This window comes from Arvicanthis niloticus, chromosome 19 (genome assembly GCF_011762505.2).
Source record: "Arvicanthis niloticus isolate mArvNil1 chromosome 19, mArvNil1.pat.X, whole genome shotgun sequence".
NCBI lineage: Eukaryota > Metazoa > Chordata > Mammalia > Rodentia > Muridae > Arvicanthis > Arvicanthis niloticus.
In genome coordinates, this window is record NC_047676.1 from 32872196 (window position 1) to 32899195 (window position 27000).

The following is a 27000-nucleotide window of genomic DNA, read 5'->3' on the forward strand; positions in this document are numbered from 1 at the left end:
CATACTGAAACAACAAGCTAGAATTGTATAACAAAGATATGATTGTATAATTGAGACAACAAAGGAATGACTATATAAATAGGAAAAAAATCATACCAGTTGGCAAGGGCATGAAAACACAGAATTTTCTCATTGTGCTAAGATGAATATGTACCGACCACTTTAGGGAGTGGCATCAGGACTCAGTATTGAAAACAAAATCTATTAACACTGAAAACATAATCCAGGTGCTACTGAGTTACCAGTTCCTCTCGGGTCTTTACCAAAGAAGAATTTATGCGTAATGCTCACTAAACAACATATATAATATATCCATCAACAGATTGTCCATTACAGGCAAAATGAGAGTCTCTAAATTGTCCATCCACAGAATAGATAAGTTATAGTTTAATCCAGACAATGTAGTAAGATACATCAATGAGACTGCATGATGGACCAGCACTAGACACCATGGACAGACTCAGATAGAACACTAAGTGAAAGAAGCTATACACAAATGTGTGCATGTTGAATCACTTCTTTTACAAGAGCTTCAGACTTTCACAGGACCGATGTGTGTGGTCCAAAGTGTCCATAATGTAGATGGGGCAGGGGGATGACAGCAGTGACTGCAGGCATTGGGAAGGGAGCTTCCTGGGGACTGGTCCTGTCCCGTGTCTTTATAAAGGTGTTGGCTACATGGCTGCATTGCTTGTAAAGTCCCATTGGTATGTTTACATAGGGTCAGTTTTCTATACCACTCTATATTAGGTACTTATAGTTTTCTTTAAAAGATAAAACTGCCATGAGAGTCCCAAGGTGGGGATTCTCTGAAGAGAAGTGGCGGCGGGGATTAGGGAGAAATTTGTAAGGGCAGGACTGGGAGGAGAAGAGGTAGGGGGGATTCAATTGGGATGTGATGTGAATAAAAATACATTATGAAAAAAATTCAATGGGATTGACCATGAAATCCTCTTAGAAACAGTAGCCTGTATTCCCTCCTTTTGATTACTACATTCACAGGCGGCTTGTGTTGTCTGCACAACTCATTCACCTAGCAGCCCCAGAGAAGGGATGTCAGCTTGTGCGGCTACAACCCTGAGAAGGCCCATGCCTGTCCCTGCCCAGTTCTGAGAGTTCAAAGGAAATAAACAGTAAGCCTGTAATTATTGCAGAGGGAGGGATTGTTAAGTGGTGTCTTTATAATATGTGATGGGAACAAGAAGATCAAGGACCATGGACTGAGAAAGAGGGCAGAGAAAGTCTAGCTGAGGGGAAAAGGTCATACAGAGGTGAAAGATAGACAGAAACCAAAAGAAAACACAGTTTCAGGACACAATCAGAGATGAGATCTTAAGGTAAGAGGCATCTTGCTCAGACCTCAGCATGAGTGGGATGGGGACTAGAGGCAAGACTGGGAGGAAGGCCTGATTGTGATCTGCCTGGAGAGACTTCATCCTGCAGGACAGGAGATGGCAATTCCGCTGAAAGGCGGCAGGCTATGCCATGAATTCTGGAAAATGACACCAAAGGCAGGGAGGTCAGTTAAAAGGCCAAACAATAGTGAGCATCTGAACTAAGGTGGATGCCACAGGAATGGAGAAGAGGGCGTCAACCATGAGACACTGGGGAGATGATGGTTCATCCAGATGAGCTTCCTGGCATAGCCACTGATCTCCTGCAAAACTGTGGCTTTACGATGGAACCTAACAGAAGAGTGAACTGTGGTTAATGAATCTAATGGCCCCTTGAGACGTCCCACGTGTTTAACATGCAAAGGCATTAAGTGTGGCAGCCCGTGTGACAAACCACTAGCATTTCTTTCAGCAACCACTTGCCTCTGCTCTGTTACTGGGCTCACCAGTGCCCACTGTGGCTCACATGGCTCCTTCCTATCTGTAAGCTTGCTCTTCCCCTCCCGAACAGCACCCTGCACACCATATCCCTCAAGGTGTATAGTTAACAAGGAACTCTTTACCATTCAGTAATCTGTGCTTGCTACCCATCAGCAGCATAAAAATATCTATACAATGTACATTCCATCTCTTTTTTTTTTCCCCAAAGGAAAATTAAAGGTTAAGTAACATGTACTTCTCCCGTCTGGTGCACAGCTTCTGTTAATGGGCTCCAACGAAGTCCATGAAGGAGACTGCACTCAAGATCGACTTCATCTCCCAGGACAAAGAGGGAAGTCGGCAGGTCTGTGGCTTCTCATCTATCCAATCTTCCCCTAAGTGTGGAAGACAGTAAGCAAACCCCTGCCCAGATAGTACCTATCCTACGTTGAAACTTTCTTTAAAGTTGGGGGGGGGGCGGGGGGAGTAGAAACAGCCCTATGGGTTAATAATATACTTGTCCACTAGAGGTCTCCAGATACCAGAGATACTGTCTTCCTATTGAGAAAAGTTTTCTGCTCTTTCTTTCCTCCAGTTCTTTCCTTCTTCCTCCTCTTCTTTTGTCCACACCCTTCCTCAAGTGTTTGTCTTTAACCCACTCCTAAGGCCCAAGCCCTGCTTCAGGTTAGCACTTCTTCTCCAAACTTAGCTTCTTTCAGCAGCCTGGCCCAGCAGACCTCAGAGCATCTCCCTCTTGGAGATGGGCAGGACAAAAACTAGAAGTGATCTTTACCCTCTACCCACCAAATCTATCTCCACAACTTGTTTAGGCATCAAAACATTTGTTGCTCCCTGCTCTACAATGTACCATCTTTACCTGGATACCAGGGCAACCTCATCTGCTTCTGCATCTGCTTCTGCTTCTGGCCCTACAATCCACTTTGAACATGGCAGCCAAAGAACACCTTTTATAAGGTGTTTTATAACACAGAAGTAGAACAGGCTACCACTCTGCTCAAAACCCGGCAGAGTTATCATTTATTCAGACTAAAGCAAAAAGCTTGAGAGCAGCAGGCAAGGCCCACTAATTACATGCCTTCTATGTATTTGACGTCATTCCTTCTGGGCTATTCTTCTGTCACTTCTCTGCCTCTCTGGTGTCCTTTGGCTTCCCAAGCCCTGCCAGAAATGTTCCCCTAAGGGCCTTTCCCTGTCTCTGAAACTATTCTCTGCATGGCTCCTCTCTCACATCCTTCAGGTGTGGGCTCAGAGGTTACCTTAGTGTCACCCTGATTATGCCATGACTGCTAATAGTGGCCTCTCTATTCAGAGGTCCCCAATCCTCTTCCTAACTCTGTTTCTTTGTTTTTTACACCATGGTACAAAACTTTCCAATGTATCAGAAAATTTATCCATTTTTAAGTTGACTACCTATTATCTGTCTTTTCCAAATAGAATAGAAGGTCTGTAACAGGTCTTAGCCTGCCGTTGCTTTGGTGGTGGTGGTAGTGGTTCTTAATTTCTGCATCCCAAGTACCTGTCAGCTATATGGTATGTAAGGGGACTGCAGAAATACTTAGTGAGCACTTGTCAAAAGAATTTATTGCTGCATTCCATGTGTCTCTTCCAGTCAGAGCTTCTCTAACAGAAATGAACTATTCTGTGACTAGGTAGCCTGACAAAAAAGCAACTTAGAGGGAAGGGAAAAGGCATTCATTTAGCTTAGAATTCCAGGCTTTGGTCCCCGATCACAGGAAAGACAAGGCAGGAAATTAAGCTATCACGACCACAGTCAAGAGCAGAAAGGAAATTCCGCAGGGATCCTTACTCGCTCTCAGCTACCTTTCATCCCTGTAGGCTTCAGGACGCCCTGCCTAGGAAACGGTAGCACCGTCATGGGCTGTGCCTTCATCCAGTCCAAACGGCCCCTCAAAGATATGCCTATAGGCCAAACCGATCAAAACAACTGCTCATTAAGGTTCTCTCCCCAGTGAAGGATGGGTGACATCAAGTTGACAGTTAATGCTGACCAGCTCACTCAGTGTTTCCCTCTGGATCCACTGCTGGCTTCCACCATGAACCAAGGCACTCTCTTGCCACTGCCTCCTGCTTGGACTGAGCTTAGGGGAGGCACGATCAGGGAGATTAGGGCCCAGGGACCAGTGATATCAGGATCTGTAGTGCTTGGGCTCTCTTCCCCACCTTCTATGCATAAAACTTCTAAATGCTGTCTCTCTTAAGGCAGCACAGGCGCTGGCTGGTGGCAACAGTACCCTTCTGTTATTATCTACAGGGTTATTTAAGGGTCATGCTGGTTTCATTCCGCTATAAAACTCCTCAGCTACCGAGGGATAATATCCAGAGCTATGACTAATAAAATCACAATCAGAAAACAACCCATGAAGGTGGACACAGACCATTTGGCTTCCGTAGTTTTAAATATCTGCAGCTCCCTCCAGGCCTACAGAGTCCGTTCCAAAAACCCAAACACAGTTGGTCATTCATTGACTTCGAAGTTTTTCTGACCACTCTTTCATACCTCTCTGTTTATTTTTGCAACACATTACACATTCTAAGTTGGCTCTATTTAAAGATGACCTTCTGTATTTGTTGATCTTGGCTCTGGGGCTGACTATGTATTTGGCCTTTGCTTTGTTTTAGACGAGCCTCCTGGCATAGCAACCAGGCGATGCCTAAGAGTCTCAACAACTGGATCAGATAGAGTTAGTGCTTAGACCTTGAAAAATCTATTAGATAGCTTACAAACAGAGTGTGTCTTTCTGTAGTGTCTCTAATGCATGACCTCAGCAAACACATTTGTGCAATATAATAGTAATATCACGGATGATAAAAAAATAAAATAATTAAGTAAACTACATCCCTAACATCTAATAGCTCATGATACAAAGACTAAAGGTGTGAACCCTAAGGCAAATGGGGACATGCCATTTCTAAATAGAAAATCAGGAAAAATGGAAAAGCCTCTGTGCTCTTTGATACGGAAGGTGACACTAACGGACTCTGTGTTCCGTGATATCGAAGGTGATGCTGATGGAGTTTCCAACAGATTGTACTGTTTACCTCTGTAAGCCAACATTTCTCTAGAATATCTAAAGAAAGGAAACTCTGGGTTTTATAGAATTAGACATTTTAGTGGTTAAAAGAACGCTAAAGCCAAATATCTATAATGTGTTAATGTGGTCCTGCACAAAAGACATCCATCTTCTGAAATTATTTAACTTCTGAATCTGTAATTTAACTTCTTGAAGCCAGCTGTGGCACCACAGACCTTAAAATCCCAGCACTACAGAGGCAGAAGCAGACGGATCTCTGAGTTCAAGGGCAGCCTGATCTATAGAGGGAGTTCTACAACAGCCAGGGCTACAGAAGAAGAGAAGAAGAAGCCCTGTCTCAAGAAGCAAAGAAACAAAACAAAACAAACAACAAAACAATCTCTCCTGAATATCTACTTTCTAAAATTTTACTTCTTGGAAATAATTATTTTAAAAATGTAAGCATTAGGGAAATTTTACTTCCTTTGCTTTCATTTAGGAACACATTTTAATCTCAATCATACAATTTATAATTACCCTGGTAGTAACAGAAGTATAAAAATAAAAGAAAAGTGTTATCCGTGGATGTAAGGTTTAATCCCATGATGCAAATCAAGTGTTTCCTGAGCTAAACACATAAACACAAGTACGTGCATCACAGGACATCATTAGCCCTTCCCAAACAAAACAACAGAACCCTAAAGAATGCTCACAGTCAAGACAACATGGCCAGTATCTGCTCAGTGAGGTCACCAGAGCTGCAGCTGTAGAAATAAAAAAGGAATATGGCAAAGCAGAGTCCACTTGCTTTTAACTCCAGGTTTGAAGATTCTGACACATAACTAAAATGTTTATTTTGAGTGAGGGACTACTCACTGCACCCTCTAAATTCTCCTAATCCTGATTAATATAATACATAAGAAATCAGAAGTACACATGCTTACATACTAACTAAGTGAATTAACCAGTGAACCTCCCACAAGTAAGCAGGGAGTCTTCTATATCCCACTCTTTTACATCTTTAACCCAAAATCAATATTGTCAGGAAAAAAGTAGCATTGATACCATAACGTGTCCATTTTGCCCTTGGCTCTGAGTTAAATGATTGACAGATAGTTTACTGTGAAACTTTTGGTTCACACTGCCTTATAACCTGAAGCTCATCAAAAATCAATAAATTCTCAGCCTTTTCAACCTTTTCGTCAATATATCAAAGTATTCAGAAGTGTGAACCTAAAGCAGCGTTTCTCTCACCAAGGCCAACCGTTACTCTCTCATACAAAAGTGTTAGGTAGCCATTTTCTCTGAAATGAAACATTGCATACTGGAAGGAAGCTCATTAAAATGTAGGAAGTTTTAGAGAGAGACTGTTAAGATTCAGGATATTAAAGAAAACATAATAACTAGCAAGATCAGGAAGTCCCTGAAACCTACCAGATTCCCAAGTTCCCTTCCAGCCCAAGGTTATGTAAGAACTAAGAACTGCTGAGAAGACTCTCCAACCTGTCCTGTTCCCTGCAAGTCAGGGACAGAGCTCCAGGCTTGTATTTTTTATGGGCCCATCACTCATGCTAGAGTGAGCTTTTGGTGACACAGATGCCTTTGAATGGTCCATGTTCTGGTAAGTAACCCCTGCCCATATTCCTGTAAATAACTCCAATAAAATGGGTTCATCAAGCCTAGAAGCCAGTGGTATCATTAATTGTCTCGGTCTACATTCTGATCCCTATCCAACTTGAGGAGACATTTGTTCACATCTCCTTTTGAAAAGTGTCACACAACACAAGGTAAGTGCCCTGAACTTTGAGAGTGACTTCTACACTTCCTTCCACAATATGAGGTCTTTCCAAATGAACTCTTACCATCACTCTCTTCCAAGAAAATCTACACTGTTTATTCTCAAAGCCTTTATACTAATAAGCCAAACTGCTAATTCAGTTACGTTTTAAACATCTTAAGACAGTCAAAGTCATTTATCTATTTGTCGGAAAAGGGTAGATAGCTAACTGTTTTGCATACAAATAGCTTTTTCTGACATCACTAAATGTACCAACACGTGCATGTCTTTTTAAAACAATGGCTTATTATGACCATTTGATTTCCAATCCTGCTGTTAAGGTGACAGCATGTCCTTCACATCCACTCAAGACCAACAACATTTTTTATGATCAATGCATGTCTTTATATGGCATCTGGCGTAATGATATAACCAAAAGAAAGAACTTGAAACAGATTTCAAATTGATGTCCACTTTGCTTTATACATAATAGCCTCTAATACAAAGAACATAAAGACCAACTTCAATTTTTTTAATTTTGACTTACAATATACTTTACATTTTTAAAAAAAATACAAGTTTATCAGATAAAGATAAATCAGATAGATAGATAGATAGACAGGCAGGCAGGCAGGCAGGCAGGCAGGCAGGCAGGCAGATCTTACTTGAGTTTATTTGGTGTTTCTTGGGTATACATGTGTTGAGGGCTAACCACTTGAAACTGAATAATATGCTAGGGGTCTCATCTCTGATTGCTGATAAACTATTCAGCATTATCTTAAAACTGGCATTTCTTTCTAGCTAGTCATTTCAGAAGTCCACTCACCCTGCATTGTTGCTGACTGCAGTTAGATCTTTCACTCCAGTCTTCAGTAAAGCTCCTATAAGATTCTCTGGAATACCACACAGCCCAAAACCTTCAAAGCACAAAAGGGAAGCAATGTGTGTCACTTAATGTTCTTTCAAGATATGTACTCTATTCTTAATAGAAGAGAAAAAGCATAAAGCATGCTGTTAGATGTAATACAGCAAATACAAAACTATATCTTGTCAACTCAATAAACAGCTGTCAGTAACGTAACTGGATCTCAGTATTTCAAACCATTATGTATCACCAGAAACCATTGTAAAGGCTTTGACTGTAAATGTTGGTTTTACTGCCTCAGAGGAAGGGATGGGATGAGAGACATAACCAAGAGCCCAGAGCATTTCTAACTATCTCTAGGCCTAGGCCTGGAAGTTTTAAGCCTCTGCACAATCTAATCTTCTGCAAGTCCAGACCTCGAAGGCTTCAGCTTTCCATCCTCCCATCTGCTAACCTAGGGGCAGAATGTTTCAGCCTCCAAGACTTACTGCAGAACAAACTCACTCTATCTAGCTCTTTCTGAACTCTGGCTGGCTGTTTCAACTCAGCTCCTCTGCTCAAACTCCTCTCCAAGCAGACTGATTCAAAATGGCTTCTCTCGGCTTCTGACTGAATTGCTGTTTGGAAAAACTGCTTCTGAACTCCATGAACTGAACTGCACTGACTATACTGTCTGCATTGCTGAACGGAACTTAAGGAAACTTCCCGAACTTAACTCAACCACATTCAACGGAACTGCACTGAATTCAACTCATTCAAGCAAACTGCACCAAACTTAACTGAACTCAACTGCATTCAACTTAACTCCACTGAACTCAACTCATTCAACTTAACTCCACTCCACCTCTCTCCCTGCACTGCTCTTATATCCTTTCCTTCCTGTCTATTCTCCTGAGTCTGACTCATTCTGTCAAATCTTTCTCTGATTCATCACTTTGTCTGCTCCTCAACTACATGTCATTTTTTTAGGAGTCTGTATTCCATCCAGATCACACAGTCCTAGGTCTTTGGATGTGATCTCCTACCAGAGCAGCCACGTTGCTGGATTAAAATTCCTTTTCATTTGACTAAGGTGAGGCCAAAAGTAATTAGTTCATATACAGCATGTGTACTAATTTCCCTCTTCATAATTCAAATCATATCCAGTTGTTTATTTCAACATTCACCGTTATACATCTGTGTTAGTATATTTTACAGAACTAGAGCACTAAGCCAATAAATTTCACTTTTTTTAATATCTTTAAAATTCTTCCAAAAGTGTTGGATTTAAGAGAGACATTCAGTAAAGAACAGTCCTAAAATAAGACTTGATTCCATATACAAGAATCAGGAAGTTAAGTGGGAAATCTGAGGCAGTGGCTACAAAAGACATCCCAAAGAAGTAACGGAAACAGAATATAGGAGACTCAACAACGAAGAGACCCTCTGCTCTCCAGCTTAACAAATAGGAACAATAAAGAGTGGCTAGGGTCAATGACAAAATGAGGCATGTGTTTCAAGTCCACCAGAATTCCCAAGGATGTAGGGATCCATCATGGTTCTTGATAAGATACCCGAAGCTCAAACTTCCAGCTTTCAATTATAATCAGAAAAAGGGGGAAGGAAAAGTACCATAATAAGGTGTTAATCTTTCAGGAATAAACTATGATATGTGTCATGGTGTGTTATAAATATAAAACAGTAAATATGTCAGAGCTAAATGTTAAATAATTGGCACTTTGAATCTATACCATGTTATCACATGATTTTCCTAAAACCTATGAGTATTACCAACAAGAACAGCCCCATTACTTACCGCCAACCAGCAAGGTTGCACCATTTGGAATATCTTTTACAGCTTCTACCGGATCTGTGTAAAATTTGGTGTGGTGACGAGTACTGACAGAAAAGTAGCAGACACACCCCTGAAACATTGAAAACATATCCAGTGAACACTCATTTGCAACTTGACTTTACACATTTTACATTTTAATTGACAAAACTGTAAGTCTATAGTATATAGCATCACATTCTGATACATGTGTTCATTACAAAATGAATAACCGGAGTCTTCTAACATGACATTACCTCACACTTTCTTTTGTGTTAAGAATATCTCACAACTACTCAGAGTTTTCAAGTATAGTCACTGTTACCGATCATCACCATGACACAGAATAGATCTAAGCTTAGTTCTCCTATCTAACTGCAACACTGCATCCTTTGACCAACATCTTCCCAACTCCTTCAACTTCTAACTTCTGCAATATCATTTTACTGTTTCTCTAATAGTGCTTTGTTTCTCTGACACTACTCTATCTGTAAAGAGTTGGACCTCAAATGGTTTATCTTTGACAGGATAGGCGTGATCTAGTTACAGATTTTCACCACGGTCCCTTGGATCCACATTTTTTATTATAGAGAAACAATCCAACTGTGTCACTTGTGACTACCACCCCCCCACACACACACACACACAAAGAATAAAAGTAGCTATGAGGCATGGTGGCGTATGCTTTTAATCCCTTAGGAAGCAGACACAGAGGCAGCCTGGTCTACAAAGTGAGTTCCAGGACAGCCAGGGTTACACAGAAAAATCCTGTCTTGAAAATCCAAAAAAGAATAAAAAAATGACTCACATCACATCCTGGGATGCAAATTCACAGTATTAGTGACAATAATCACAATTTCTAATAGTAACCTAGCTTTCCATTCTGTCGACAAATACTGAGACCCTACGTGTGCCAAATTCTACACTGTCTATCTAATCTATATGATGGTGTGACTACTGCTGTCTGGGGAGAGTGTGGTACAGTGTGGTCAGTTCCAGATGATAGGGAAACTCTAAAGAGACAAGTGACGAAAAGCACACCAGAGGACACCCTTCCTTATGCTGCTATTAAGGAAGATGGAGAAAAGGCAGCAGACTGTGGTGGATAGCCCTAGCCTCTTGTTGTCATGGTAATTCCACTCCTGGGAGGGGCTGCGAAGGAGGAGTGAATCTTGTAAACCTTCTGTCCAATCAAATTTGTTAAATAAAGGCTACAGCCAGTGATTGGGCAGTGGAAGGGAGTGAGGAGGAGGTTGGTGGAAGCAAAAGGAGTAGCAGTTGGTGGAAGCAGAGAGCAGTTGGTGGAGAGAGAGAAAATGAAGAAGACCTTGACCTAGGAAACCACAAGTTGTTAAGAGCTCTTTTAGCCAGAGAATAGTGTAGTTTAATGGTAAATCTGCCCAAAACAGGCATGCAGCATTCATTTGATATTTATTGACTTGTGTCTTTATTCAATGGACTCCCTATGGGCAGGAGATTTACCGCAACAGCAGACCACCACTACACAGAGGTCTTAGTTGGCCACACCAGTGAACTATTTGGGCCCACTGTAGTCTGTAGATGGTTTTTGTCACCTCCAAAGCCCATGTCAGAACTGGATCCCCGTGGAACAGTGTTAAGAGGCAGTAGAACTTGAGTGAGGTATCAGAGCCTGCACAAAGGTATTGATGCTGCAGGGTCCATTCTGGCAGGAATTCTTCCTGCACTGAATTGCTGACTGTCAAGGTGAGGCTTTTCTAAAGTGAAGCTGCCTTTCCTGCACACACCTGCTTGTCTCTCTGCTCCTCTCCCACGTTATAAAGCAACACAATGCTTCCCCCAGAGGCAATCACCGAATCCGGGACTTCTCCTCTCCATTTAACCATGAAACTAAATAAACTTCTTTCATAAGTACCCAGGCTAAGATGTCTGATATAGCAAGTGAGATGGGCCTCAAAGGAGTCATTGTGTGAGGATTCATAAAATCAGTAACTTATTGCCCTGTATCCACAATATGGACAAGAGACAAGGAGGAAATGGGTCCTAGGTAACTAATGAGTCATTAACAATACTTCACTTTATTCCCACTATATATTTAACCTGAAGGAGTGGAGAGAGGAACATCTGTGCCCTGACAGTCAAGCCCAGCTATAACGTCCCAGCCACTGGACTACCCAACGGTATTTCAGACAGCTACGACCTGAGATTGTCAAAGTCTATCATTCTTTTATTACTCTAAAAACATTTTAAGTATCTATCAGTTAGCACAAAAGACTATTTATGGGATCTACACTGAAGGAAAGTCAAATGAGCAATAATGGTTGAGGTTACACACATGACCATGTGACTTTCATTCCTTTAAGTTTCTATTTTGGTCAAGGTCAGGTCATGAGTTTGCACACTGCCCCAAAGCCCAGGACATAAGTAGAGGGAGAGACAAGGACTTTGAAAGGGCTTAACCACAAAGGACGTTCTTCTCTTCCTGTCGTCAACTAGTATGGATTTATTTGTTTCTGTTTTAAACACAGACACACACACACAGACACACACACACACACACACACACACACACACACACACGAGAGAGAGAGAGAGAGAGAGAGAGAGAGAGAGAGAGAGAGAGAGACTGAGTTAGTTAGTTGGTGTCTCAGAAATAAATATAAATATGGTAGCCTGAATATAGACATGGTGGTCCATGCCTGCAATTCCAGCACCAGAGGGACCAAGGCACAGGCCAAATGATCCAAACTGTAAGAAAGGGCAGAGCAACTAGTCTTGGATTCTGGCTTCCTGTCACACAGTCCTTGCTCTTCCACATCTTCTGAAAGTGCTATTGTTCTACTTTGTCATTTACACACAACAAATCTTTATGAGAACCCTGTTCTATAATGTGTAACTCTACGGTCATTATCTCTGTCTCAGGAAGAGGAGCCCAGGTTTCATCAGCGTAAGGAAGAAAATGAAAGAGTTCCTCTATACACAGAGAGTCTGAAAGGTGAGGTCACCTTGGACTGCTTCACTGTGGAATTCCACAGGGTTTGCTAGAAGACTTGGCTCCCCTGTCTTGTGCCCTGGGAGCCTTTGAAAATGCAGAAGCAGAAGCACACAGCCACGCACTTAGCAAGAATCTCAGCCCTTTGTAGTAGCTGATAATTAGTATTGTCCTAGTACTAACTAGCAGTCAGCACTAATTACCCAGTGCTTGTCTCCCTCTGAACTTCTAGGAAGAAAGAGAGACTGGAAGAAAAGAAGGAAGGGAGGGAGGGAGGGAGGGAGGGAGGGAGGGAGGGAGGGAGGGAGGGAGGCAGGGAGGGAGGCAGGGAGGCAGGGAGGGAGGGAGGCAGGGAGGGAGGGAGGGAGGGAGTCAGGCAGGGAGGGAGGGAGGGAGGGAAGAAGGAAGGAAGGAAGGAAGGAAGGAAGGAAGGAAGGAAGGAAGGAAGGAAGGAAGGAAAAGAAGAAGACATATTTCAGAAAAGGTAGACATTGTATGTACCGCAGATGTAGTTCAGTAGCAGAGGGCTTGCCTAACAGGCAAAAGGCCTTGGGTTCAACCGATGTGGGCGATTGTCATAAAAGTACCTATACAACTAAAATTCAAAATCAGTAGGTAGGCTGGAGGGGCGGCTCAGTGGTGAAAACCACTCACTGTTGCAGAGTAGTCAGTTCAGTTCCCAGCGCCCATATCTGTCTGAAACTGCAGTTCCAAGGGGCCCCATGTCTGTAACTGTGGTTCCAACGGATACAGTGATGTCTAACCTTAACAGGCACATGCATGCCTGTGGTGCATACAAACTTACCAAGTCCTATATGAAAAGACACTGTCAAAAAGTAAAATCTTAAAAAAAACAAAAACAAAACCCACCTAGCTGCAGTGTTTTCTTGAATATTCTTGGGGGTGAAAGTACCCTCCTTTCAGGACTGAAGACATGTGTCAAAATTATGTAACCACTAAGTATGTCCCTGTAGAGAGGTGCTATTTTGGTCAAAGTCAGGTGAGGAGCTTGCAGAGGGCTAAAGATGACAACTGTCAATTGCCTCCCAAAGACACAGTTACAATGAAGCTGTGTGCCTGACTACAGAAACACCTAGGGATGTCAGACTCCTTTGGGAAATGACACCTTTTATCCACTCCCTTCGAAGACAGCAAAACCAAGCTATCGACTATTGGAGATTAATGTTTCACCTCACAGTCCCTGCCAGCCCCCTGCCACATCAATGATTTCACCCACACAGAAAATTTGTAACAGGATCATCACCACAGCAGACAGTTCATGCGGGTTATAGTTGTTGAAGATTTTCAAAACAGCTTTAGGAATCCTTTCCGTTCCTTCAAAGCTCATTCCTTTCATTCTTTCTTCCCCTTGACAACATCTTACTATGTGGGTCTGGCTAGTGTCAAAGTCCTGGGCTTAAGCAACCCTCCTGTCTCGATCCCAAAAAGCTGGGACTACAACACACACCACTATCCAGCAGTACGATCATCTGAACTGCAATCCAGTTTGCCAGTCTGCATATTAAGAGATTACTTGGCAAGCCAGGAATCGAGTGCAGACAGTGGGGCAAGGAGGAAACCCAATGCCCATGGCTAATTGTACCAGAGGATCCTCCAAACCTCAGGATCTGCACAAGGCAGGCTCTTAAAGGAAGCTTTTACCTCTTCTGTCTTAAACACACACACACACACACACCAGCTCCTCTACTCACACTGTGTCCCTGAGAGTCAAGAAACATCTCTGTCACTGGCACTAATTCCTAAGATTTGGCAACTAGGACAAAGTGTTTGCTGATAACATCTACCTTTCTCCCTTAAACAGGCAAGTTCAAAGAGGCTCTTCACACCTAATTAACCTCTTCCAATATGTTTTATAAATGAACTGGTGTTTGCTAAAACCAAACGCATTGGTGGAGGATTTCCCTAGTGTGAACAGAATGCTGGGTTTGAGCCCCAGCCGGATAATGCAATCCCAGCACCAGAATGCGGGGCGATAACAGGTACAGTTCAAACGTCTACTTATTTTGGGGTATTTTGACCAAGCTTTTAGTCATCAAATATCATATTGGTCCACTTGCCTATCTTCAGCAGAACCCCATTTTATTATTGGCACTAATTTCTGATATTAAAATTGAGTGAGGAACACAATGATTAAGGATTTTGATGAAAGAAACAAAATTCTTGGGGTGCAAAATGTTTTTCTCCATAATGTTTCCCCACTTCCATTTCCATTTAATCTTCAATTTCTTAGACCTAACCACAGAAGTCTTACTCCATGGTGGAGCCTAAATTTCATCCCCTGACTTCCTTCCTAACCATCCACTGACACTATTGTTTCCTTTACCTACATCTCTCTTCCTTGTCATCCAACAAGGAACTTAGTGGAAAATATATATGTACGTGTGTGTATATACATATACATCATATATACACACATATACAGACATATATACATAGTGTGTGCATATACATATACATACATATACATATATACATATACATAGTGTGTGTGTGCACGTGTGTGCATGTGTTTGTTTCTGGGTAAGGAAGGGATGTGCCACAGTGAACCTCTGGAGGTTAGAGGACAGGACAACAGAAGCAGTCAGTTCTCTCTTGCTACCATGTAAGTCCTAGAGATTGAACTTTAGTTATAAGTCTTCATGCAGCACCATCTCACTGGTCCCAAACACTTTGTTTTTGTTTGTTTGTTTGTTTTTTAAATATAAGTATTACCTTAATGATAGAGTGATAGAGAATTATACACCCAAGTGGAGTCTAAATGTCACCTCACGACTGTTAAAAAGAAACCATGACACGGAAAGATTGATAGGGCCTACCTTCGAATGGAAGTTTGGTAAACAAAATCGGGACGTGAAGTCAAGGAAAAGGGAAAAGAAAACCAGTTAGGAGGAAAAGGCAGCAATATTCAGGTGAATAGCATGCAAGCTTGCCAGGAGGAGTTTGGCATCTCTGCCAAGAGGAATCAGCCTATGTTCAACATGAATTGATCCACTTAGGACCTATCAAGCTAGAAACCTTAGTGGGGCCTAGCATTTAGATTTAAAAGCCTCCAGGTAATTCAAGGTCATGCTACAGCTTCAGACAATGAACTTGTTCACCATGAATGGAAGGAAGGGAGGGAGGGACAGAGGGAGGGAAAAATGAAAGGAGGGAGGGAGGAACAGAGGGAGGGAGGGAAAGAAGCAAGGAGAAAGGGAGAGAGGAAGGGAGGGAGGGACAGAGGGAAGGAGGGAAAAATGAAAGGAGGGAGGGAAGAACAGAGGGAGGGAGGGAAAGAAGCAAGGAGGGAGGGAGAGAGGAAGGGAGGGAGGGACAGAGGGAAGGAGGGAAAGAAGCAAGGATGGAGGGAAAGAAGGAAGGAGCAAGGGAGAGAGGGTGAGAGGGAAGAAAGGTTTTATAAAGCATGGCAAATAAGTACACAGCTGTAATTTCAGAATTCTGTAGGCTGAAGCAGAAGAATCATGGGTGCCAGGCCTTCCTGGCCCCCATAGCAAGATCCTGTCTCCTGAAACAAAAGCCCAGAAGCATTTTTAATAACTATCTCAGTTTACACGTTGGCTATACTTAGCTGGGAAATGTTCAAGCTTACTTAAGGTATCTGCCAGGTTCTCTCAGGCGCATATTATATGAGTATTCTTTGCAAAGCAGTATGCAATGTCGAGGGAAACAAAGGACTGATGTATACCATGGTCCCAGTACACAGGTATTACAACTCAACAGAGGCAGATGACTTAAGCGCTAGGCAAGCAGTAAGACCAATCAATGCATGAGCTGGAAGAATACTCCAGAAAGCAGGAGTCGGGCCTTCTTTTATCATAACCGAGGGGCCTAACTTTGAACTGTGCCGTGAACTTTTTAATAAGAAACAGCAAAACCCATAATTATAACTCATCCTCCTGGAGTTTTGCTGGCTTGAGAAACGGTTTAATGATTATATTGAAAGTGAGGTAGACTAGAAGTGAATAAATTAAACTAAGACAAACAGGCACTGTCAAAAGAATGTTTTTGACCTTGGCCCAAGGACATGTCTGTGTCCTGGTTTTTGCATCTACTCCATCACTTGCAGCAGGCTGGCTGGTGGTCAAGTGCTCTTTTAATAATGTTTTATACAACCAAATCTGCATGCAATTACCCAAATGCCTCCTATGAGGAATTTAACAATGCAATGACTCAGTTCTGAACCATTCCCTAGCCTAGCACACACGGGAGTGTTGTGATGACTTCTCTAGTTTCTTAACACTAAGAGATTGAAGGCAAGGAAATGAGCGACAGGAAAAGAAGTTTAGAGCCCGTGCGATGCACTCTTCTTAAGTTCAGAACTACAATTTGAAACCTCCAAAGAAAAATCTTCATTTGCAGGCTCAAGGAAGAGGAGCAAAGGAACCCACCAAGGTGAACCCATCCTCCTGGTGCAGAATTCTTGTCCGGCACTCAGTTCCTTGGTCCCACATTGATATCCAACCCGAATGTGTGCTTAGAGGCGAGACACCCTACAATGTATAAGCAAAAACACCCACCACCCGCTGATCCACTAGGAGGGTGACTCTGGATACCACTCTGTAGGTCAAGGTGTGTTTGTTTGTTTGTTTGTTTGTTTGTTTTAAGTCTTTGAAAAGTACAGGTCTCTAATCTGGATCTGAGGGGGACAGGGAGTAAAGGACCCAGGCGTTCGCAGACTGCAGCTGAGCACCGCCAGCCCTCCATCCGCTTCCAACCGCTTGGCAGGCTAAAACGCCCCGTGACAAGCGCTCCAGTCCGGGTTCCCCTTTCTACCGCCATATAGGGAAGGGGAGGATGGGGAGCGGCAGTCCGCCTCCGCCGCTCACAGCATCCGCCCACTTGGCGGTGAACTTGAGCCAGCAGCGGTTAACCCGGCCCGGGGTTCCGGGCCTCAGCCGGCGCCAGCAGCTCCCTCAGGTGGGGCGCAAGCCTCGGCGCGCCGCCCTTCTCCTCCAACCCGCCCTTAGCTAGGGCGGCGGCCGCAGGGACCCCTTCCCAAGGGCGTCGGCGGGGAGCCTGGAGTCCGTAGGAGTGGCAGGAGATCGGGGCGCGAGTCCCGGGGACGCCGGCAGTCTGTCTCTAAGGCGTTGCTGTGTGGCTGTGGAGCTCAGAGCCCCGACCGCTTCTCCAGCGCTGCAAAAAGCACAGCTTGCCTTCATCTCGCTCCCACTGGCGAAGCGGATGGAGAAGCAAAGACAGACAGACGGACAGACGGACGGACGGACAGACAGACAGACAGACAGCCGGCGGCGGGGCTAGCCTGAGACCCGAGGGTCTCCGAGCAGACGCCAGATCCCCGGCTGGAGGCGGTGGAGATGGGCAGGGCAAAGAACGCGCGCGCCACTCGCGGCTCGCCCGCGCTTTTCCCGCGCGTGGCCTTCCTCTAGCCCCCTTCCATCTTCCATTTACCTTGTGCAGGGCGCCCCGCGAGCTGCGGGCGGAGGCACGGAGCCGAAGCCCGGAGGACAGGAGTTTGAGAGCCGCCATCTTCTGACCCGGGTGCGGGAGGAGGTGGCGAGGTGGCGCGCGCGGGAGTGCGTGCGTGCGAGTGCTGGTTGCCCCGGGCCGCGGCGGCGTCACCGGCTAAGGAGAGAAGGGAAGGCGAGCCGGGGGGCGGGCTGGAGGCTCGACCGCGCGTCAGTGACGTCCCGGGGATCTCAGGGCGGTGCCTCCCCTTGCCGCCTGCTGGCTTGTCAAGAAGAGAGACAGGGAGGGGCCCAGGGCTAGGAATGGAAACGCAGCACGGCTTGGGCGAGCCCCGCGGGATGTGCCCAGTCCGGAGGTGCTGGGCTCGTCTGCGGACACACCCGCAACGGCGGGCGCTCCACTCAGACTGGAGGGGGCGCTAGTGCCTGCCTTCCCCTGGCTCAAGGCTTGCCATCGACCAGGGTTTCGGTTCCCAAGGGGCTGGAGGGTCTCTCTCTTACTGAATGTGTTACTTTTCCAAGTCGGCCTCTGGAATGAGGATAGGTACAAAGGGTCACTGATAAAGATCTCCTCCTCCCAGGTCTGGACAGCTCACATTTCTAACATTTCTCAACCACTACCACCACCCCCAACTCTCTTCAAGTCTGGTTTTGCCCTTCATTACCTCAGAGACCCAGCAGTGTGCTGAGATATGACCTGCTTAACCAACCGACAGAGGGACAAGATTAGAACTGGGCCCCTCCTCCCCATCATCCTAGTTTTGTGTTCCAGAATTTTCCTGGCACCAGAGTCCCAACAATTCCAGAGATTACACAGCAGGTATAAACACAGAAGTGTTTGTCTCCTCTCCTCCCCGTCCTTGGTCATGTTGTATAATTCCCTCACCTTGTAATGTTCTTCCTGTTGTAGTTTTGTATGAGAAAAGCCAGGCAGGGCTTCTGGGACACAATGAACACACAAATGCCCCACACTAAATTTAGCTAAAATTCGTTGATGGACTAACTTTATCTTTTTGGAGGTTTTAGTTTTGGAGTTTGTTTGGTTTTGCTGTTTTGTATGTGAAAGGATCTCTAGATCTCTTAGGTCCCACTGAAACTCTATATATGGCTCGGGCTGACCTTCAACTATTCTTTATTGTGGCAGCCTTATCCCAGAGTGTGTGCAATCATGCCTTTTGACTGACACCCAATGGACCTGAACAATTTCTTCAGGACGATCTATGCTCAGAGCAGAGTGAAAAGACCACTCGGAAGCCCAGTAAGTCCTTTTATTGGATTAAGAGCTCATCGAGTCCTGGAAGAATGATTTAAATCTGAGGTGATACAAAACCCATGGCAACAGTAAATGATTCTTTAACTTCCTTTAAAAGTGCACTAAGGCAATGAAGGGTGAGCAATCCCGTTTAATTAAAATCTGTCTACTGCCCTGGTGAGATGGTAAAGACACTTGCCTCCAGGCTTGGTGACCCCAATTTGATCCCCAGGACCCACATGGCAGCAAGGGAAGAACCAACTGCAGCAGAGTCCTCCTCTGACCTCACATGTACTCTGGCATGTGCACGCATTTGTATGTGCACAAAACAAATGAATAAGGAATTTTAAAATCTGTCCAGAAAAGCAACTCTTTCAGTACTCCCTAACACAAAAATGTCTCCTGAAAAGGTTATGGTCTTAACCTGGATATAAACTATCAAGTTAAACATAGGAGAAGTGAACTCAGTAATCCTAGATCTTTGGGGGCACATTTTAATAATCTGTGAAGAGTTTAAATGTTCACCCGGAGGTCTCATGGCTAGTCCTAACAGTTCATGGCAGCTGTTGTGTGGCAGTTTATGGAAGGAACTACAAAAGTTAGCACTGCAGTTGCTCTTCTACTTTTTCCCCTCCAGGGCCACGTTAAAAAGGAAGAAGAAAAAAAAAGCACTGGCAACTTACCGTGTAGTCATCTGACTCAGTCTTGGCTGATCATATTTTGTTGCTCCTAGATGAGGAAGATGGGTATTTTAAAATTTGTATTTTATAGAATTAAGGTTCCTGGAAGAAAAAAAAAAAAAGAAAACAAAACCAGCCTCCCTACTACACAGTCAGAAGGGAAAGGGGGGCTGCATTTTTGATGAGTCCAGGGCTTCATTTTACACCTGCTCAACATCGTGTAAGACATCAGTTCAACTTGGAAAGAGTGTTTATTTTCTACCAATCTTTTTTTCCTGATTCTACAAAAGCCATTTTAATTTTTACCTTGCATGTAAAAAAATCCCAATTCTTTTAAATTTCTGATTAGTAGGGTCATTTCCCTCTCCCATTTGTGTGGGCGTGGGGACCGGAGACTGAATCTAAGGACACCTGCATGAGCGCTCAACCAATGCAGTATATCCCCTGTTCTATTTTTAAGTTGCCTGGCTGAGCCTTAAATGCCCTCTGTAGTCCAGGCTGGACCGGAACTTCTAATCCTTCTGCCTCTGCCTCCCAAGTAGCTAGGATTATTGGCCTGCAATTGCAGAACTGCCTTCCTCAATAATCTGAAAGGCAGTTTCTAACAAATATTCCACATTCGAGAGATTTTTCATTGTAAAATCTTACACCACTTAACTTTTGCACTCTTAAAAAAAACTGGAAATAAAACTAAATTCAAAGACTTTAAAAAGAAAGGAAGAGAGGAAAGTGTTTTGTTCTGAGGTTGTAAGTTGAGGTGTTCTTCACCAGGTACATGCAGCCTGTTGGATTGTTCCGGCTTGAGAGATTTCATTTTCATTCTTCTGAAATATAATGCTGCAGCTCCTGCAGTTTCTGAAAGATAAGACACCCTTCCCTTGTGATTAGGCAGCGTGTTCTTCCAGGACGAAAATCCAGGGCATCTGAAGACTTGTTTTCATATGTTGTCTAACCGGCTTAACTAGTAGCAGGAGTTTTATCTCTGTGGTGTGAGGCAATTACAAAAATGCATAAATGCCTCACTTTATACAATAGTCCTTTAAGCAGTGGGGGGAGGGGGGGAAATCTTTCAAACACTTGTCCTCCAGTAAGAAAGCGAATAAACCAAACTTACCTCAAGTTTCATATAAATTTGCAAAGCTAAGTATCATTTTACTAGGTAAACCATTGTGCCTTGATTTGCTTGTTATGTTAACTTAATATTTTCAAATTCCTTCGAAGCAATAATGCTTACTTGATTTTGTTTAAGTAATACATTAAAATGAATCGGATTTTTTTTCTATTATGTTTTTCATGGGAGAAAATGAAAATGTATGAGTTACACAGTCAGAAAGAATGAAAATGAGAGTCATGTTAAGGTGCTAAGAAAACTTCAGGAGAAAAACACAGCGATATAGTGCACTCAGCTTCATCATAGGACATCCAAGAATTCTTTGGATTCTCAGCCTCTCCAATGTCAGGGAGAGACTGCCATAAATAATTGACTTTGATCCCTCTGGAACTGTAAGCCAAAAAATAAGTTCTTTCTTCCATAAATTGCTTTGGATCATTGTGTTTTATCACGGCAACAGTGAAGCAACTAATACAGAAGTTGGTACCAGAGTGGGCGGATGCTGTGAAGCACTTGACTGTGTTGGCTTGAGGAGGGATTCGGAAGGCTGTGGAGATCTGGACTAGAACTGCAGCTGGATACTTTAAGCAGATCTTAAAAGGTAATCCTAATAGAAGCCTGAAAGATAGCTGTTCTGAGAGCAAGCAATATGGACTGTGGAAGCCCAGCTCCAGAGGTTTCAGAGAGGAACACTATTAACCATTGGGCTCCAAGCCCTTCCTTGTGATATTTGGGCAAAGAATCGAATGGCCTTAGGCTTTGATCCTAAGAACTTGCCTAGAGGTAACTTTTTAAAGTAACATAATAATTTCTTTGGTGAATAAAATTTCAAGACTATAGAACATTGAGTCTGTGGCGTGGCTTTTATTGATGTTTTGTATCTATAATGGAAAAGAGACACAAAGAAATACAAAATATACAGTTTGGAGAGAGGGAAAGAGAGAGAGAGAGAGAGAGAGAGAGAGAGACAGAGAGACAGAGAGAGAGATCATTGGGAATGTTACAGTAAGGTTTGCATTGAAAGAGAGGCTATAATGGTTCAGAAGTTAAGCAACGTTGTGGCCAGGCCTGCTCTGCTCTGGAATACGGTTAAGACGCCACCCAGCTAAGCTTCTAGATTCTGAAAGGAAAAAGACTAAGAGGGTTTTCTCTTCCTAGAAGGCAACCGCAAACAAAAGCAGCTGCTGCTGTGCTTCAGTCGATTCATCCAGTGTTGATAGCCAAACTCAGCAGCTTTCTCAATATGATGCTATTATCTTAGATGCATGAAGGAGACCAAGACTGGATTCTTCTCCATAGGCTTCGGAGAGTTGCTGGGGCCAAGAAATGTGTGGAAGAGGGGGGAGCTAATGAAGGCTTTGAGAAGGCAAGAGGCCTGAGAAAGCTTTTCATGAAGCTGTAAAAGTAAACCTCTTGGAGTAAAGGTCCCAAAATTTTGGTGATTTGGCAGCCATGGCTTACCTGCTGTGACAAAGTTACATTTTAATTACTGTGCCTAAGAGATCCATGAAACAAACAAACAAACAAAAAAATGTCCCTTCTCCAAGGACAGATTCTCCCAAAAAGGCTGGAGGCTGTTGTTTAAGGAAGATAAGAAGCCACTTGCTTTCATTCTCCTAAACAAGATTGTTTGCCCTAACTGTACCAGATGTGTTGATCACAGCTGGGCAGAGGTAAGTAAACAGGAAGTATGTCAGGATATACGATTGTCCCTGATTATACCTTGATTGGACTTGTGGGGTTGCCTTTTAAAGCCTCTGCAAGAGTGATTCATGGCCATTTTCTGGGAACCTGGGAATGAACCAGGCCAGAGTTTGTTCTCCTGCCCAGTATTTAATTAACGATTGCTTCATATTTGGCTCAAAGATTGTGGTAGTGGTCTTATTCCCAACTGGTAAGATTAACACTGCCAAGAAGAACTGCAGGCAGGGGCAGAACCAGTGAGAGAGAGAGAGAGAGAGAGAGAGAGAGAGAGAGAGAGAGAGAGAGAGAGAGAGAGAGCTGTCACAGACAGCAGAGCTAGGGTGTAGAGGCATCTAATCCCCTTGACATCAGATGTGAAACTACAGGATTTAGTGTTTGCCCTATTGAGTTCTGATCTTATTTTGTCATAGTATTCCCACTTAGACAGTTAGTGTATATTCTGGGGCATTATACACTGAACATATGTAATCTGTTTTGATCTTACAAGGGTTACAATTAGAGATTTCCTTGAGCCTCAGAAGACACTTTGAGCTCTTAAGTTTTAAACAATATTGAGCCGGTGAGAAACAATGAGGAGTTTTGACATCAGATTAAAGGAATTTTGCATTAAGATATAGTTATGAGCTTATGGAGGCCAGAGAGTGCAATGTAATGGTTTTAATGAGAAGTGTTCCCATTGACCTGGGAATTAGATCACATGGCTCCTCGGTTGGTAGCTTTGTTTGGGGGAGGTTTAGGAGATATGGTCTTGTTGGAGAATGTGTATACTGGTAACAAGAGTTGAGAGTATATATCCATCTAATTCAGTATGCTGTCTGCTTCATGCTTATGGTCCAGATGTGACAGCTCAGCTTTCTGTTTCTGCATCCATCTGTAGAGACCCGTGCTGTTCCGCAGGTCAGGGTTTAGCAAGAGAGAGAGTCCGGGGGAAGAAGGGGAAGAGACTCAAAGAATAGAGACAAGCCAGAGGATCTGTAGTCAAGTCTCCTTTACTGTCTCCCACAGATTATAGTCACACCTCCTACTGACCCCCACCACACACACCACTACACCTACTACTACTACACCACACCACTTACAAGGAAATCCTGGGTATTTCTAAGCACAAACAGGAGAACACAGGTGAAAACATTTTACCACGTGCACCATGCAGCTGGGGTCACTAAACAGTAAAACAAGCTATGTGGGATAAACAAGATATTTATCAGAGTGTGCTTCAGCTGTTGTAGGCTATTGAAAAACAAGTCTCTCATCAGGGTATATGGCTCCAGATGGCTGCAAAGTTGATAGCTGCTTTCTATCGGCTTTCTGATTAAAGTCGGCTCCCAACATCCATCTACTTGTCATGCCTCCCCATCATGATGGACTCTTACACCCCTGGTGCCACATGCCAAGGGAAACACTTCCTTCTATAAACTGCCTTGGCACAGAGTGATCTTGCACACTCAGCTTCACCATAGGACACCTGCTTTGGTGTCCTCTGTGGAGCCCTGGCTGTCCTGGAACTTGCTCTGTAGACCAGGCTGGCCTCAAACTCTGCCTTGTGATCCACCTACTTCTGCTTCCCAAGTTCTGGGACTAAAAGTGTGCACCACCACTGCCTGGTGTGCCTTTGGAATTTTATATGATGAATTCACACGGTTTCAGAGTTTCAGAACCAAGTGTTGGCAGCAAACCAACAAGAAACACTCATGTGAGTGCCGTGCCTTACACTTGGTAACAAAGATAGAAACTGATCTCACTTAAAGAGCCTAAGATCTAAGTGGCAGCTGATTCTGTGCTTTGCATTCCCATGCAACAAATTGCCATCTAACTTAAGAATATATTCTCATAACAAATAGCTGAATGGCAGCCAGTCTCAGCAGCTATATGATTATAAGCTGACCAGGCTATATCCCTATGATACAAATAACTCGTGACACTATGCTCACAAAAGGCAAAGCTGAGCTGCGATTAATCAAGGAACTTTTAAAAAATGTCTTTCTACAATTAATTTTAATGTCTGGCCACGTTAAAGTGTAGTGCACTCGGAACCACTCGGGACTCGGATGCTACCTTGTCAATGAATCTTGTCCAAATAAGCTGCTGGGTTTAATTTGTTTAATTTTTTTCTTTTAACAAGTTTTTCATATGGGCTTGTTCATTCTCATTATTTTTTATCCTTAGGGCAGAAAGTTATGTCATATCTTTGATACAGGCAATAATTCAGTTTCATAGAAACTCCACCCTAATGTCTTAATTACTTTCGAAAGGCCCCACACCCACATATTATTACATTTGTGATTAGGATTCAACTTATAAGGTGGCAAAGGGTAGGGAATGCATATTTAAACCATGGCTAGTATTTCATCTTCGCTCTCACACTGGGAAACATTGGGAAGGATTCAAACTCTGTACTTTGTATTAATTTTTCTTACCCTCTTAGACTCCACTTTCTGAGACATCTTTGAATTTGACACCACCTCTTCAGTTTGACTAAACCTGCACTATTTCTGGGTTTCCATTTCAGTTTTGCTCATATAGATGATTGTAAATCTTCCCTAAACAAACACTGCTTCTCTATTACATTTAAGTATCCTTACATGTTTCATTTCAGGTGCATACCCAGTGGAAATTTTATATATATAAATTTTATATAATATATATATATTGTATAATGTATAATATAATATATATATATATATATATATATATATATATATATATATATATTCCTAAGTGTTTTGAGGAGTCTTTGAAGGTACAAGGATGGACACCAGAGACAGATAAAGTCTGTGAACAAGATGGTCAGTTAATGTCTCAAAGAAGTCAAGGATGGGCTGGCTGCTGACCTTTATCTTAGATGAAGGTATTTCTTGGAAAATATTAACTGTAGTGGCTGGAGAGATGGCTCAGCAGTTAAGAGAATTTGCTCCTCTTGCAGAGCACCTGTATTTTGGTTCCCATCACCCACAGAGCAGCTTACATTTGTCTATAACTCCACTTCCAAGGAATCTTGTACCCTCATCTGGCCTCCACAGGTACCAGGCATGTACAAAATACCCTTGCTTACATGCAGATAAAACATCCATACACATAAAATAAAGAATTCTTTTTTAAAAAAAAGAAAAAATTTAAGTGTAAATTTTTCAGACCCTAGCCCATTCCAGCAATCTCATAAAAATAGAATCCTGCTTCTGATTCTGAGGCAGATGGATATCTGTTTCTGTCAGTGCTATTTCAGTGCTATTATGCCACTTTTCCACCATTCCTGGGAAAAGTTTCCTTTGAAGCATTGCTTCAGTCTTCCTACTTTTTGCTTCAGATTAATTTCCAATATCACTGAGTCAGAAGTTCCTGTTAGCATTCAAGGGTAAAGTCTTAATATCCAGTTTTAGCCAGAATTTTAAAAGCATGTAGCTTTAAAAGGCCATCTAATTTTAAGGACTCAACACAGATACTGGTTGACATTTAAAATTGAACTGTTTATATTTTAACTGTTATATCAACTGCAACCTAAGTCACTTGTATACTGAGTTGTGACATATCTGATTTTGTGACATATTAATGATTAGCCAATCATACAGTTTGGAAAGAGATATCAGTTTTCCTACCATCTCCACTTCTATATTTGAACCTAGAAAAAAAGAAATTATCCATAGAATTATCGATTTTTATTCCCTGTTTCATCTGTTAGTTGTCTGAATATTGGCTTGTGAGTATAATATTTGGATGCTCTGGTTAGGCATATGAACTGCCTGTGATGGTTAATGCTGACTGTCAACTTAATAGGCCCAAAATCAGTCAAGAAAGCAGTCTCTGGGCAGACTAGGTTAATTAAGGAGGAAGGTGAAAAGTAAACGGTGCCATTCCCTGGGGTTTTGTCCTGAATTGGAAATACAAATAAAGCTGAGGAAGCTGGTTCAGCATGTACATTCATTGTTCTTTCTCTTCCGGAGTGAGGAGATAATGTGACGAGCTGCCATGGCCTTCATTCAAACTGTCTTCAGACTGAGAGCCAAACCATTCTTCCTTAAGTTGCTTAAAACAATATTTTATTCTTTGCATTATTATCATCTTTATTATTGTTATTTGTGTGTATGTATGGGGGGAGGGTTTTTCCCATGCACCGTGTGTATGCAATATCCAAAACACCAAAAGAGGATGTCAGATCCTCTGAAACTGGAATTATATAAAGTTGTGAGCTGCTATGTGGGTGCTGGGACTTGAACCTGGGTCCTTTGGAAGAACAACTAGTACTCTTAATCATTGATTCATCTCTCTGGCCACCATGCCCATGTCAGTTTCTTTTGTTCTAGTATTCTATCACAGTAATGGCAAAGTAATTAATACGTGTCTAGATGTTATCTCTCATCACAGCAGAATAGCAAGTGTATATAAAACATGGGAGGCTGGGGTAAGAGGGTCATATGTTCAAGGCACACCTGGGCTACATGACAAGACTGACTCAACACACACATACAATGTGCTTAAAACCATGAAAGTATACTGTATATAGTTTCAGAGGCTCATTTCA

At 42.9% G+C, this 27000-nt stretch overlaps 1 protein-coding gene across 1 annotated transcript in view; it reads right to left on the bottom strand.

Moving 5' to 3' along the window:
• The window catches only part of Oxct1 (3-oxoacid CoA-transferase 1), a 124599-nt gene extending 106489 nt beyond the window's left edge, over positions 1-18110 (bottom strand). Inside the window, exons 1-3 of the mRNA XM_034523346.2 lie at positions 17721-18110; positions 9305-9413; positions 7471-7561 (exon numbers count right to left, since the gene is read on the bottom strand). Coding sequence (XP_034379237.1) covers positions 7471-7561; positions 9305-9413; positions 17721-17798 — 278 coding nt within the window. The 5' untranslated portion in view covers positions 17799-18110. The remainder of the gene's footprint in view (positions 1-7470; positions 7562-9304; positions 9414-17720) is intronic.
• Positions 18111-27000: the final 8890 nt, after the last annotated feature.